This window comes from Cyanistes caeruleus, chromosome 22 (assembly GCF_971803275.1).
Source record: "Cyanistes caeruleus chromosome 22, bCyaCae1.hap1.1, whole genome shotgun sequence".
Lineage (NCBI taxonomy): Eukaryota > Metazoa > Chordata > Aves > Passeriformes > Paridae > Cyanistes > Cyanistes caeruleus.
The window spans coordinates 7,696,710-7,711,361 of record NC_141722.1 but is presented as its reverse complement, the minus strand read 5'-3'; the positions used below and the strand labels follow the sequence as shown (position 1 = coordinate 7,711,361).

At 43.1% G+C, this 14,652-nt stretch overlaps 2 protein-coding genes and 1 long non-coding RNA gene across 5 annotated transcripts in view; 1 reads left to right on the top strand and 2 right to left on the bottom strand.

Annotated features, from left to right (window-relative positions):
• UBE4B (ubiquitination factor E4B) overlaps window positions 1-10,257 on the bottom strand; it is a 36,322-nt gene extending 26,065 nt beyond the window's left edge. Inside the window, exons 1-4 of one of the 3 annotated variants that reach the window (XM_086860372.1) lie at window positions 9,888-10,257; window positions 3,651-3,837; window positions 797-932; window positions 209-296 (exon numbers count right to left, since the gene is read on the bottom strand). In XM_086860372.1, coding sequence (XP_086716498.1) covers window positions 209-296; window positions 797-932; window positions 3,651-3,837; window positions 9,888-9,911 — 435 coding nt within the window. In that variant the 5' untranslated portion in view covers window positions 9,912-10,257. Of the gene's footprint in view, window positions 1-208; window positions 297-796; window positions 933-3,650; window positions 4,039-4,079; window positions 4,728-9,887 lie in introns of those variants that run through there. The other 2 variants (XM_086860371.1, XM_086860373.1) reach the window with 2 other exon arrangements.
• Window positions 10,258-10,443: 186 nt separating this feature from the next.
• LOC147649572 (uncharacterized) lies at window positions 10,444-12,595 on the top strand. The gene is made up of 3 exons (XR_015278782.1): window positions 10,444-10,588; window positions 10,779-10,873; window positions 11,587-12,595. It is a non-coding gene; the product is annotated as an uncharacterized LOC147649572 (long non-coding RNA).
• A 188-nt stretch (window positions 12,596-12,783) lies between these two features.
• On the bottom strand, window positions 12,784-14,528 carry RBP7 (retinol binding protein 7). Its single transcript, XM_023945864.2, has 4 exons — window positions 14,384-14,528; window positions 13,693-13,871; window positions 13,349-13,450; window positions 12,784-13,033 (listed from the first exon to the last, which is right to left on the bottom strand). Exons 1-4 carry the CDS (start codon window positions 14,454-14,456, stop codon window positions 12,983-12,985), a joined length of 405 nt encoding a protein of 134 aa, XP_023801632.1. The 5' UTR covers window positions 14,457-14,528; the 3' UTR covers window positions 12,784-12,982.
• Between the last annotated feature and the right edge of the window lie 124 nt (window positions 14,529-14,652).

The following is a 14,652-nucleotide window of genomic DNA, read 5'->3' as shown; positions in this document are numbered from 1 at the left end:
GACATCAAAATGCAGCTTTGATATTGGAAGTTTTGACCTTTTTTTTCCCTTCGCACAAATTTTAGTGAGAAAATGCAGTGAAGAAATTGTTTGCAGATGACACCTGAGGGATAGTTCCAGGATTAGATCTATCCTCTCAAAAGCACAAGTTCAATATATGGAGGTAACTGAGCTCATACCTCCTCCAGGTACCACAGCCCAGGCTCACCTTGTCTGTCAGACTCCGTTTCTCTCTGCGATCATTCTCATCAACCTCCATGTTCTCAATTCCTGAATCCACATCTACCTGGGACATACTGGAAGTAGAAATAAGAGAAAAATCCCATTAACTTGTTGAAAGTTGCAGACAGTCCTGTGTAAGATGCTCACTGAAAGTTTACCCTAAAGCAGATGCAGCGGAGAAAGCAATGCAAAAATAGCAATTAAAATCACTGGTTGGTGAATGTTTCTCATATTACATTTGAGTTCTAAATTTCTTCAGCAGGCAATACAAACTACACAGCTATCAGATCCCACAACCTTTTTCTTTTAAACAGAGTAGCTCAATTATCCCCACCAGACATGCTCATCTCTTAATGTCTAAGATAATATTCTTTTACCACTTTAGGTCAGGAATTCCCATTAAAACCAGGCTAGAAAAAGCATTACAGTGGTCTAAACAGTGTATGATTTTTAAGCATTAACCCTACTGCATTACCACAGCTGGCAGGGAGAAAGGGCAGAGCCTTGTCCTGTAAGAGGTCTGAACACCATCATTGTGCCATATTTGCCAGCTGTTACAAGCTGCATGTTTTACCTTTTCTCACAGGAGACACTGTCAATGTCCATGCTCTGAGACCGAGAGAGGGACTGAGATTGGGTTTCAAGGCTGTTTGATGGAGAACTGCTGAGGGAACTCACTCCTTCGCTGCTCTGGCTTCGGTGGGCTACTCCTAAAGAAAAGGCACCACCAAGATTACTGCTACAGCAGTGAGAAGGCACTACACATTATTTGCATGGAAAAGGAGAAGAAATACTGCTTTTCATTCCAGGTCAACCATTCTTAGCAGTGCATTAAGAAATAAAAGTTAATAACCACATCTGACTGCAGATAATCACATTTTCTTACCTCCCTTTGCATCAGCAATGTAAGAATGCTCACCTGCATTAAACAAAGAACAAAGATAAACCTGCATCCATGAAGTGCTTAGAGATTCTCTCCTATAAAAACTGATCTTTATAGGATTGCTCTGTCTACTACCTTAAGACATTGTCAGAGCCCCTCTAAAGATTGTTCTATTGGAACAGGACTTTACACTGGGCCATTACAATGGAGTTACATCACCAGTCATAAAGGGGCAAAAAATATTCCTTGAGTTCTTCATCTCTCCTCCTCCCTCTTCCCAAAGAAAATCCAGCTAAATCAGTGGACAAAAGAGACCAGAGCAAACAAAACTCACCAGGGCAAAGGACTGCATTGTTCTGCATAGACTTGGGGTCTTACTTTTATAGCCAGGAAAATGTACTTTAACAGTGATGCTGCAGCACTCATTAACACCCCTCCTCAACCCTACCTACCATCTTTTCACACAAATTTTCCAGAATTTACTTGCATCTGTACTTTGCTAGATCGGGTACACAATAAAATACCTGACACCTAAAGTTCCAATTGTCACTGATAACGCTGGTTTTAGGTTCTCTAAGATATTTTCAAAATACATACAAAATAATGATATTTTCCATGAAATTGATTCCTATGTCTGATTTCACCATGACAGGCAACTCCTTAGAACAATGGATGCTTACAAGGACATTATTCTGCTGGAGCTGCTCTCTGTGTGTCCAAATGAATTAAAATCCTCTGCAGTCACTTTAGTCTGCTGCTGAAAGGAACTGCTGCAAACCACACAGCATTAGCTGAGTCTTCATTTATGCTACATAAACACACAAGATAAACTGCTATGAATATTTTTTTCCTGATCCATTCCCCAATTTAACCATATCTCTTATCCTGATGTGAAAAAGACACACATTATTAAAGAGCTGCACAAATGGCACTGTAGGAAGCAAACACTAGAAACTCCTGCTTTGGGTCATCAGCCAATCCAGTCAGTGCAGTCAGGTACTGTCCTGGGGAATTCCTAAAACAGAAATCTCCAAGGTCTTCACTGTCTGGGCCCTTCAAACCACAATAAACCCATCTGCCAGTACCTGAGCATTTCTATCTCCAGGTACACATTTCCACACGTCCTGCTCTGCTGGCAGTATTGTTTATCCAGTTGTGCCCTAGGATGGATCAGGAGCTCCTCTGTTTGAAAATTAAACATTTACTTTTCCTGGGTTAGTTTTCACTTGTATCAAGCCCACGATCCCCCTCACCACAGACAGCAGAGGAACAAACACTCCTTTCAGCAAGAGTCAGACCTCAGATGGACTAAAACAGTCATGTAACCACAGGCTGAGGGAACACAGTGAGTGGACTCTGCACCATTCTTAAAAAAAAGAAGTCACCTCCACCTCTGGGCTGCTGCCTTTAATCATGAGGACAATACAGAGTGTTAAATTCCATCTGCAACGAGTTTATCTCAGGAAATGCTTTTGATAGCTTTTCTCTGTCCTGCTTTGGATGCAAGGAAACAAAATAAGCAGGAAGGAGTCACTTCTAGGTATTTCTGAACAGTGCTATAATTAAATGACAAGATTTAAGCTTGTAAAATGCTCTACTGGCCAAAGAGAAAACCAGAAAAATCAAGAAGCAAATAGGTAAATGCTAATGAATTTGCAAGCTCATCGAGGAGCATTGGAAAAATATTATTTCTACTGATCTATTAGAAATCATATTGAAAACCTGGTTAGAACCCTCTTAACATTTGTTTTGGGATGGTTTTGAGAACCTCTCAGCTTAGTAACACAACAGGCAAAACAATTTCAGTTTTCAGATAAAGACCACAATCCTGGAAAACAAACTAAGTCAGATAATTTGAAATCAAAATTAATTTCTGTTAGGTCAAATGTGGTATAAACACATTAATTTTGTCTTCACCTCTCTACAGAACAACCCTCGCAACTTCCTCTGCTTGCTGCATTTGTATGACTTTATTAGATCAGTTATTTGTTGCATCTTCTGAAAAAATACGATTTGTAAATATCCTGCTTGTATTCCCTCCAGTAAATAGTGAAACTGGCAAAGTAATACAAAGCAGAAAGCAAATACTTCATTCTTACACTGAGGATGCCCTGACTGGGCAGCTTGCTATTTTTAATTGTGCTGAATGCTTGCAACTAAAGATCAAAAATTAACTTGAGACCGTTTGCTAAAATGTACCTAGAAACCAATCAATAGAGACTGTGTTGCAAGACTTGAAAGGGATTTTCCTGTATCCTTGACACATCTTTTCCATAATATTGTGTAATAATAAACTTTATTACAAACTTCTTCAAGCTTTGGTAACCCACGAGTTTACTCACACCTGGAAAACAACTGTAAATGGAATAAATGGAAAACCACTTATTACTCGGAAGATTAAAACAAAAAGTCCTTCACTCACTGTTTTACAACATTAGTTTCTGAAAGTGACTTTCAGTGAGAGCAGAAGCGGCGTTGTGCAGCGAGGAGCTGCGTAAGGAACGTGCACAGACACCCGAGGAGCAGCCAGGAGCTGCCAGCCTACCTGATGCCCCGATGGGAGAGGTAGCTGGGGTCATGCTGTGCACGCTGAGGCCCAGGCTGTGCGAGGGTCCTGGTGCTGGGGCTGCACCTGGCGGCCCCGGAGGGGTCTCTCTCTGCGGGGACGTCAGCGGGGTGCTGGGCTGGGACGAGGAGCCTCCTGCCAGCCGTGCCAGGCGCCTCCGACGGATCTGCAGGGATAGAAGCTCAAGTGACCCCTCTGCTGAGAGGAGAGGAGCCTGAGTGACCCCTCTGCTGTGAGGAGAGGAGCCTGAGTGACCCCTCTGCTGAGAGGAGAGGAGCCTGAGTGACCCCAGTGCACCTGCAGAGTGAGGAGCCTGAGTGACCCCAGTGCACCTGCAGAGTGAGGAGCCTGAGTGACCCCAGTGCACCTGCAGCTGCAGGGAGAGGAGCCTGAGTGACCCCAGTGCACCTGCAGCTGCAGGGAGAGGAGTCCAAGGGACCCCAGTGCACCTGCAGCTGCAGGGAGAGGAGTCCAAGGGACCCCAGTGCACCTGCAGCTGCAGGAAGAGGAGCCCAAGGGACCCCAGTGCACCTGCAGCTGCAGGAAGAGGAGCCCAAGGGACCCCAGTGCACCTGCAGCTGCAGGGAGAGGAACCAGAGTGACCCCAGTGCACCTGCAGCTGCGGGGAGAGGAGCCCAAGGGACTCCAGTGCACCTGCAGCTGCGGGGAGAGGAACCAGAGTGACCCCAGTGCACCTGCAGCTGCGGGGAGAGGAACCAGAGTGACCCCAGTGCACCTGCAGCGCTGCCTCAGCCGTCCCTCCCAGCGTGGCTGGCTCCTGCAAAGGTGAACACTGAAGCCTTCCTTACCTGAAGGCTGCTCAGTGGAGCTGGGCTGGCTGCCCTTCCTTTGTTCTGTGCCACAGTGCTAAGATACCCTCCATGTTCAAATGTTAAGTATGTATTTGCTGCCCTGGAAAACCATTTGCACTGGGAATGCTGTGTTCGTCCCTCGAGGGGTTGTGTAAGACCAGTTTAACATTTACTGCTCAGCAATTTCAAAACCTGCAATACTCCTCCCCATTTACTTTGGCATTTGACAAACCACGTTAATGTGATAAAAGGGACAATGTGAATGTGACCTTTGCTTTAATTTCACACCACATGACACCAACACACTCGTGCTAAAGAAGGTCCAGTTGAAAGTTATTCGAGACCACCACTGTCCAAATTAATCCACAAAAGAACTGTAACACCGAAAAACATGCATCCTGTGTGCTGGACAGAAGCACCTTGACAAGTAAAGACACAGTAAAAAACATCCTATTGTCACCTAGAGGCATTCCACCACAAAGAATTTTAAAAACAGTTTTTTGCATGTTACTTTTAAGACTGCCTTTAAAATCCAACTACAGAAAACTGTTACAAACCTACTTATTGAAAACAGTATGTGATCACATAACACTAATATTATATATGAGAAATAACCATCAAAATAAAACTTATAAAACTAGATTTATAATGTTTCAAGCTTCACATAAACAAAAATCAGGAAATAAGTTATTTATTAACACAGGCTACCTCACAGGATTTATGCCCAAAGCTTACATTTTTGAGTTGAAATGGGCCCAAAATAAAAGTATCATATTTGAGGATGTCAGCTCCCTGCAAAAATCAGCAATTCCTGTTATTCTCTTTGTATTATGACACTCAAGCATTGCACACAACTTAAAAGTTTTCATTTCTGCTCATAGTCCTAAAGAACTGCCAGGCAACTGAAAGAGTGAACAAAAGATTTGTGTCAAGTCAATGTCTACACTACATTGCTATATCATTTAATGGCCTGTGAAGCCTACTCCAACAGGAAGAACAACAGATCAAATTAAATCAGACTTCAAAAACTGTGGGAAAGCAGTGTGTGGAACTACATCTCCCTCCACAACGGGTGTCACCACATGAACATGGAAGGCAGCTAGAATTTTTTTTTAGGACTCAAAAAAATATCTATGAATAGAATCTCTAATCCTTCCTCCTGGTAAAGCAAAATAGAGGAGCTTAATGCAGAAATATATTGTTCAGCTTTGCATTTAAGTAAAAATAATATATATTAGGGTCTCCCTCCTCTTCACTTGCTCCTCATATTTCAATTTTTCAGTTCTTTATCCAAGTGCTTATCTGAAAAAACTCTAGAACTACCTCAGCCCTCGAAGGTATAACTAAAAAAATGTCAGCTACACGTCCCCATATCTGAATCCAAATTAAGTGTTCACAGCTAACAAATACAACAAATACACACACAAGCACTCCATATATGCACCAATGTCTGAAGGAGAAAGATAATTTACTTTTCTTGCTTTTTATATAATTAATGTAATATGGAACTCTTCCACAACTGTTCACATTAATGCTTGCTAGCTAGCTCCAAATCAGATGTAAGGAAAGATATGTGAGGAGAAAAAGGCGGAGATGATAACCAATTCTGAATTAATTCACAAGTGCAGTCCAATTGATCACTCAAACAAGGTCCCCCCTTCATCTTCTCCCAGTGCCAGGCAGACAAACGAGGACACTGGTGGCACTTGGCATTCCTTCCCTTGCTAGGCAAGATCCATGCCCAAGTTACAGTAAATCCACCTGCAGTCAGCACTGCTGAAACAGGAGAACACCAAGACAAATCTGTCTCTTATTTGTCCCCCTCAGTCCATCAACCACCCACTTCCTTCAGGGCCAGTCCCCCAGACCGTAACCTGCCCTGCAAAATAATCTGAAGAGGGCCTGGAACAAGAAATCTGCACAGACACTGGGCTGCTTTAAGATATTGCAATAAAAATGAATACAATATTCTTCCCAGCCCCTTTAAGGATGGTGGGCAAATTACCTTCTTTACTGCTGAACAAAGTACAAAGTAACATTAAAATATAAATAAACTGAATATTTTTACCAGTGTCAGATACAACTTTCACAGCTGAGGATACATGGAGCACATGTTAAAGGATCAGATCTGGTTCTTGGATATTCCAAGCTGTCATATTCCTCCAGGTCTATATAAAATTATTACAGGAATCTGAAGTTTGATCTGACGGCTAGGAAGTTTTAAGTAAGAGACAAAAGAGGAGAAACATACTATGCTAAAAAGGCCAAGTACAGGCTGAAAAAAGTTCCAAAAGATGGCATAAAATTGGTGGACACATTCTATCCAGTTAGTCCCCTGTATCTTCAGGCTGGACAGCAGGGAGAGGAGGGAAGATGGGATTTATGCTGAGGGCACAGCTGGGGACTCAGAAGACAGAGTTTGTTTGCACAGCACAAGGGGCAAACGAGACCCCAACCTGCTGCCTTCACATAACACAAATACCAGGTCAGAAGTGTAGGAGTTTCCTCCAATTAACCTGTTCCCATTTCAGACTGAATGACTCCCCAAATTACCACGAAGAAGAACAAAGCTGTGTGTTTTAAAACAATGTTTTAGGGAAGTTTAGGGTATTTGAATAATTCCCAGCCCTTGATTTCAGACCTGAGCCAGTGACATATGACAAAGCTGTTATGTGTCATTATGTTACCTAATAGTGACAAGGTTTTCAGTCCTATTACATGGACATTGCTTGCTCCACAGCCCATTTTCCCTGCAGAGCACAGCTCCAGAACACACAGTTTAAAAGCCTAATTAAATAAAAAAACCTAATTGACTGAATGGGAAGAGCACATCACTTTTTAACTAGTATAGTCTAGTACAGTTTTTGCTGGACACATCTGGACTACATCTATAAACAGCAGTTTTCAGAAATACATTTTTTATCTAAATGCACTTTTTAAAAGCTGTTAGCTTCATACACCACAACAAAAAAAGTAAAAACAGCACCCTGTTAAAGATGGTGCACTGATGATTTGACTTTGCACCAGGTAAGTCCCTTAGGCTCACACACTCCCAGTTTAAAAAAAACTGTATCAGTATCTGCTATAGTAGAAACTGCTTAGTGAGACTCTAAAGAAATTTTCTATTCAACCATAATGCAGAAGAGTTCCAAATCTGTACAGTAAAGGGTAATTTGAATTGATAGCTTTATTTTTCTTGTATTCATTAGAGCATGTTAAACTGGTTTAAGAAATGCTTCATTTTTCTGGTGATAGTGGTCATGGTCTATGCTCAGAAAATGCTACTCAAAAATCATGTACATGTTGGAATATGATAAACTCACATCATTCTTTCCCACTTTATGCTACATTTAGCTGGATTCTGCTTTTTTTCTCTGAAGTCCCTGTTCTCATCCTGTGCTATCTACTGTGCTAGAACTCATGTAATTGGAAGGAAATTTTTTTCCCCCTCCTAAAAATTTTACTATGGTCTGTAATGAATTACAACTTCAAGTTGTAATTAATAAGTTGCATTAATAAAGTGAACACTGAGAAAATGTCAGTGAGAGACACTTAATAGGAGGGGAAAATATCTTCTTGAAACTAAGATACATGTATGATCAATTGTGTATCTCTTCTTTTTAAGCTGCAACCGTTAGTGCTATATTTAATTATGGTTTGATAACAGAAGATAAGGTTATCTGTAAGAGACTTGCAATTAAACTTCCGTTAAGTATTTTTGCACCTTCAGCCACTGCCTGAAAAAAAGTCTGAATCTGAAGAAGTAACACAGAGCATATTTCAGAAGGTTATTTTTCACTATAGTCTGATCCAGGCCCACTGTGCCAAATAACAGCAAAGTGGAGATGTGGAGGAGTATTAAAATCTGCTTGGCTCTGACTTTTCAGTGAACCATCCATTAATAACAAGAAGTGACACCGTGACTCTGTTAAAATGATACAAGATTGTCACAAGCAATCACCTAAAAGACCATTTGGTTTGGTCCTTGCTGAACTGGGCAAGAAGAACGTGGAAAAGTCACTCGGAACAAACATTTGGCCAAAAAAGGTGGATGAGTCCTCACTGGAGAACTCCTCTCCTGCAGCCTCAGGTCCCTGATGCAGTGGTTTTGATGATGTCAGTAGTGTGCCGAGGCAGTGACACAAATAAGCCTACATAGGTTAAATAACTCTGAAATTAATCATAAAACACCTCAGGATCTGGGCAGTTTAACAATGAGAAGAACTGCATGTAAACAAAGTACTCATGAAATACACCTGTAAAATTGGAGATCCTTTTTCACAGCAGACTTACACCACCAATGCCCCGTCCCACTCCTCCCAACATGGGAACTGTTCTCCTTTTCTCAGTGCTTCCACAGAGCATGAGGACCTTCATCAAGTAAACAGCACAAAGTATTTTCTCATAGATCATGATGCAACACAGGAGGATTGCTAAATTGTGACAGACATCATCATCATCAAAAACATCCCAACTTTTGGAATACAAATCTGAGTGACAACAGCAGGCTACGATCCCACCATAAGACACGGACAGAATAAAAATAACTTCTTTTGATCCTCCCTGGAATATAAGCACAGCACTGAGCTTGTATTTTAGCAGGTCCCATACGATATATTTTGATTTCAGGATTACACTGGGACAGTGAGAAACTCCCTGGATCCTGCTATAATATATCCAGGACATAATTAATTTGGAAATCCTCTAATACATGGGCAAAACTTAAGACCTTATTCTTTATTAAAAAACAAAGGAAAACGGCATTTTTTAAAAGAAAGAAACAAGGAACAGCTCACCTTATTCTATGTGAATTGAATATATACATTATAGATAGATGTTTGCCAATTACACCATAACACTAGAATTCTTCACTGAAAGACGAAGAGCTTGAATAGATAAAGAAAAGAAAATCAAAGGAAACACTGGAAAACTGACAAGCCTGATTCAAGCTGCTTCAAGAAGAAATTATACTAAATATAAGATCATGAACACACCCATCTTGCTTCTCAGCAAAGAGTCTAAGGAAGGAAAAATTTAAGTGTTTTACTACGTTAAAAGGTTGGGTGTTTCAAATCAAACACAAAGAGCACATAAACGCCTAGTATTGGACACAGAAAGGGAACACGCTGCAGACAAAGGCTACCTAGCAGATGGAATCAGAGAATAAACAATTAACCAGGAGAGCAGCAACCCGACCCCATGGCCGAGCCCGGGGGTCGCGGGTCAGGGACAGCCCGGGGACAGGAGGAAAGAGGAAAACACCGAGCACAGACACGGGGCGAAGGCAGAGCATTTCAGGGTCGTTCCTTGCACACCGTCGGGTCCGAGCAGGGCCCGGCACAGCCCGGCGCCCCCTCCCCGCGGGGCCCACCCGCCCCCTCAGGCCCCGGCCCCGCGCACTCGCCTCGTCCGCGCTCAGCTCCTCCATCGCCTTCCTCTTAATGGTGCCCGGAGGAAGGGCGCGTTCCTCCGCCCCGCCGCGGGGCCGCTCCGAGGCAGCGCTCTCCTGCCGCCGCTGCCCCCCGGGCCGCCTCACAAGGGCATCTCCGGGGCGACCGCGCCGCGCCTCGCCCGCCGGTAGCACCGCAGCCCCCGGCCCGCTCCCCGCCGCCCACTCGCGCCTCAGCTGCCGCCGCGGCCGAGGGGAAGCCGCCCTCCCGGTGCCCCCTTGCCCCTCAGAGCTGCGGACCCCGGCCCCCGCCCGCCCGCGGCCACTGCCCCGCGCAGAGATTATTCATCAAAACAACAGGGCGGCGGCGGCCATCTTGGGGATCACGTGACCCCGCGGGGGGCTGGGCACGCCGGGGCCGCGCGCGCGCCACGCTGGCCAATGGCAGCGCCCAGAGGGGCGGGAGGGGCGGGGCCCGAGGGATCCTGGAAAGGCGGGCCCGGGAGGGGCGGAGCCCAGGAGGGGCGGGGCCCGGGGGGACCCGGGAAAGGCGGGGCCGGGAGGGGCGGAGCCCGGGTCCGTGAGGGGAACACGGCTCCGGTGTCCGTGTGGGGTCCCGGAGAGGCGGGAACAGGAGCGGGAAGAGGGCAGCTGCCGCTCAGCGACGCCGCGATCCCAGGGAGGGTCAAGCTGCTGCAGCCTTCCCTTTCCACCGTGTCCGTAAATATGAACCCCTTCTCAGCGACGAGGGATTGGGAATTCTAAATTCTAAGTCTAATTATTGCGAGCTGAGTAACAGACCAAGAAGATATCAAGGCTTCACTGAACACTTGGTCTAGGCCTTTTCTAAGTGTAGTTTGAACATGAAGTATTTTTTTTCCTTATTACAAACTTTTCTGCACCTAGTTCCTACATTATACCACAAAATACTATGTTTCTGGAAGACATTTCCTTCCCACTCGAAATGAAACACAGCTACAGAACAAACGGCCAGGCTCTATGTGAGTACATTGGAGGCTCACCCCCAGCTCAGCTTGTTTGGGTTAGAATACACGTAGATGAAAGAGAAAAGGATTTTTAGAAGTTGCTCTTTTGGCAAAGGATAAACGAATTGAGAGTTGCATCAGCAAGCTTTTAGCCCAGGATGAACAGTCCCAAGTAACATGACCTGAACAGCGAGCCCTGCACGGGGCAGGGTGATCTGAGCCAGCAAGGGAAAGGATCCCGTAAAAGCTGGACAACAGGATGTTCTTAAGATGGATCTAAACTGATCCATATGAGCTAAAAGGAATTATTTTCATACACGCTGCAAATAATTATATAGCAATAGAATTGATCCATTTTTTTAAATGCAATATGAGGCAGGTAGGCTATCTGGTCTTCTGTTTTTATATACATCTTCAATGTACTTTATTGATCTATTTTTTTTTTAACAAAATACTTTGATTACTTAACCAGCGTGGTCAGAAAGGAAACCGATACTTGGATCATAATATGTATTGCCAGTCTTTTTATAGAACAGATGTATATTGTTACCTTTGATTTTCTGATTACACTTCATTTTGTATTTATCTCCTTGGGATTTTTTTATTTTTTTTTAAGATAATTGAAGTGGTTTGAAACACCTTTGACTAAAACCCTTCAAGTGCTTCTCTGGGGAGCTCTATTCTCGTCCTTCAGGGTCATTACTGCCTTTCTGTGCTGTGTCTCACAGGTTTTCCAGGGGAGCGCAGCTCGGACGCGGTGGTTTGGAAGATCTGCGCTGGATCTCGGCAGCTCCAGAGAAGCAGCAGCCGCTGCAGAAGCGCCATCCGGCGGTGCAGGAAACTCTGCCTGCTCTGCGTTTTATCCACGGATGTGAGTGCTGCCCCAGTGTGTGATTTCTGCTAACATAACACTCTAACAGCAGTTTTGTTTTTCAATCAAATCAAACCACTCGGTTCCAGAAGGAAGACGCTGTCAGGATCCATAAACACCACGCTTTTTACTGCTGGGCCCCACATTTCCTTAACTGTATAAGTACTATTAGTCCTTTTATTTTTAATATGGAAACCAGCTGAAATTTATACAGGTCTAGTAATTAGAGGAGGGCGTCAATCTAACCAAAAGCCCTCCATGCTTCAACAGATTGGGTCTGACTCCGATGGTGCCTTTAAGCATTTTGAACTGATAAGAAGTATCAGAAAGGAGGTGGTACTTGTTTCAAAATGTCAGGGACTATTCTTTCATATGAAGTAATTAAGTTACTAAGCCTAAGCTACAGTTCTTCAAGAATATGCAAGGAAGAATATGCAGCAACTCATTTAATTTGTAACTACCTAATTTATCTGACAACTTACATGTTCACACAAGAAAAGATTTTCTATGCAATATTGCACATGGTCATAAAGAAAAACATTTCATCTAATTGACAGTTGTATGCAAACAAAGCTTATCTAAAGCAGCATTGTTTTCCCTCTGTATATGTGCTTACAGAGTTCAAATATTTTGCAAAGTGGAATCTTTGTGCATCATTTGGACCCCTCTTTGTGGTTCTGGGATTTGACCACAGGCTTTTTTTCCTCTGGTAAGCTCAACTTAATTATATTCAAGAACAAAGCAGCTCTGGCACAATATGGGGCCTCACACCACTGTGTGAAAGACACAAACAAGTAAAGCAGTAGTCTACACCTTAAAGAGATGCATTTTGAAAAATAAATCAATGCTTTTTGTTGTTTGCTTCATTATCTGTTATCTTCCCTTCTCTCTCAGCACCCCACTCCAGCTGTTTTGATATTGACATGCCTCCTAGAATTGGTAGGTTTTCTTCTTTTAATTGACTTTTGATTACCTAGAGACCCAGGCCTCATCACTTATGTTTTGGGTTGGGTTTTTTCCTCCAAAAACATATTCAAAAGCAAGGTACTTAAGATTAGTTTGGTTTGGGGCATTTATTAGCAAAAATCAGATCTTTAACACTGGCAACAGCAGAACTTATTTCCTGAGCCAGAAACTTCAACCATGCAGGTTAACAGGTACAGGAGTCAGCTCTGGTCCACAGAGCCCTCGCTGGACATGAGGCTCCTGTGCAGAGCTGTCCCTGCAGGCAGCACCCAGCACACCACACAGATTCAAGCTCTCTTGAAGACCTGTTTACATACTTGATTCTCACAACGAAGCTCCTACCAAAGAGAAAAAGCAAAACAAAGAGAAAACCCAGGAGTATAGATATATATAGTAATCAAAGGAACTGTTTCCAAAATTGAACACAGATTCTTTGCCATTGCTCTGGTCATGCTAATAACCTATGCTTAACATTCTAAATTTAACTACATGTTGTAGTGAAACAATGAAGCTGTTTGAAAGCAGAATGTGCTCACAACGTACCACCCATTACACATCCTACAGTGCTAGAAGACTTGTGCACATCATGTCCACGTTATAAACCTAATTTTTGCCCTATAGAGATATAATTAGTAGAAATTGGAAGTCAATACCAGGTGGAGGTCATCCCCTTCAAGCCAGTGAGTCCAGCCTCTGTTCTTCTTCTCACCAGTCTGGACACAGACAAGTTTGTCATTCTGCCAGGTAACGAGGCTCTGTAGAACAGGGAACAAAAAAGTGTTTCTGCATGTCTGTCTCAGTTCTGCAAAATACTTGTAGAAAATGTGCATTTTCCTGGATAAAAAAGGACCTAGATATTACTCCTGAGTGAAAGTGTGTAACTCAGTCTCCTACTGCTGTCTTGCTTTACAAATATCATTCTTGAAACAATTTCAGCTCAAGTATCTGGATCGATCATGGCACCTTATTTTTGTCACAGCCTCATATTCACTCTTACCTTGCATTTTCTGTTATCCAAGCCTTTATTATCTTCCTCAAACTCTTCTCCAACTTTGAATTCAAGCAAATAATCTCTGAATGTGCTAGTGGTATGGATATAGAATGAATCACCATCTTGTTTGATCACTTTCTGAGGCTTCAGCATTTTTGCTATTTTGCGTGTTGCAAAGTCGATACCTTGGACAGAAGGCAAAAATATCAGAGTTGTATTTATCACCAGCCATTCTGGCAGCCAGGAATTAACCTTTATCACTACCAGAAGAATTTCTTAGGTAGTATGATCTTACAGCTATGCAGCACTTTGTTGTTTTATTGGAACATTTTATTTTGTTTAAAGCTGCATGTTACACAGGTTAAGTTGTCCTCTTGTACTTTTTACTCTTTGAAAAGCAGTTTACTCAGTTGTTGTACAATTCCTATATAAGATTTCCAGGACTTCGATTCAGAAGACTCCTGGATAAATTTGGCTTCCCCAACAGAGACACCCAAACTTGGTTTCAGACTTCACCCCACTTAGCAAGAGGTTAATGCCTATTCTCATCCTTTGACAGAGGAAAGGCAATGAAAGAATTAACAAGAAATCCCTGCATTCTATACCTTAAATAGAGTACAATGAAAGTCAGTCCTTAAAATTCAAGAAGACCCTTATAGGAAAGGGAGGAAGGACAGAAGCAGATATTTTCACCTACCTAAGGCCACCATATAACCTTCAAAGTTGTCATTGCTGACAAGGTTCCAGGTTCCACTGAAATCCACAGGCATTGCCAGACAGTAGAAGGAAGATCCAGTCAAAAATGCAAATGTAGTTTTCTAGGCAGGCCTTTTATAAGGCAGCCTGTGGGTGGGATTCTATCCCAGGACCTTTCTGCTGGAGGGGAAGGGTGCTACTGCCGAGGCAGTGGGTGAGAGGGTATTGTAGAATGGCCTCAGCTGTGCTGGAGGGAAAAGTTCACTGTAT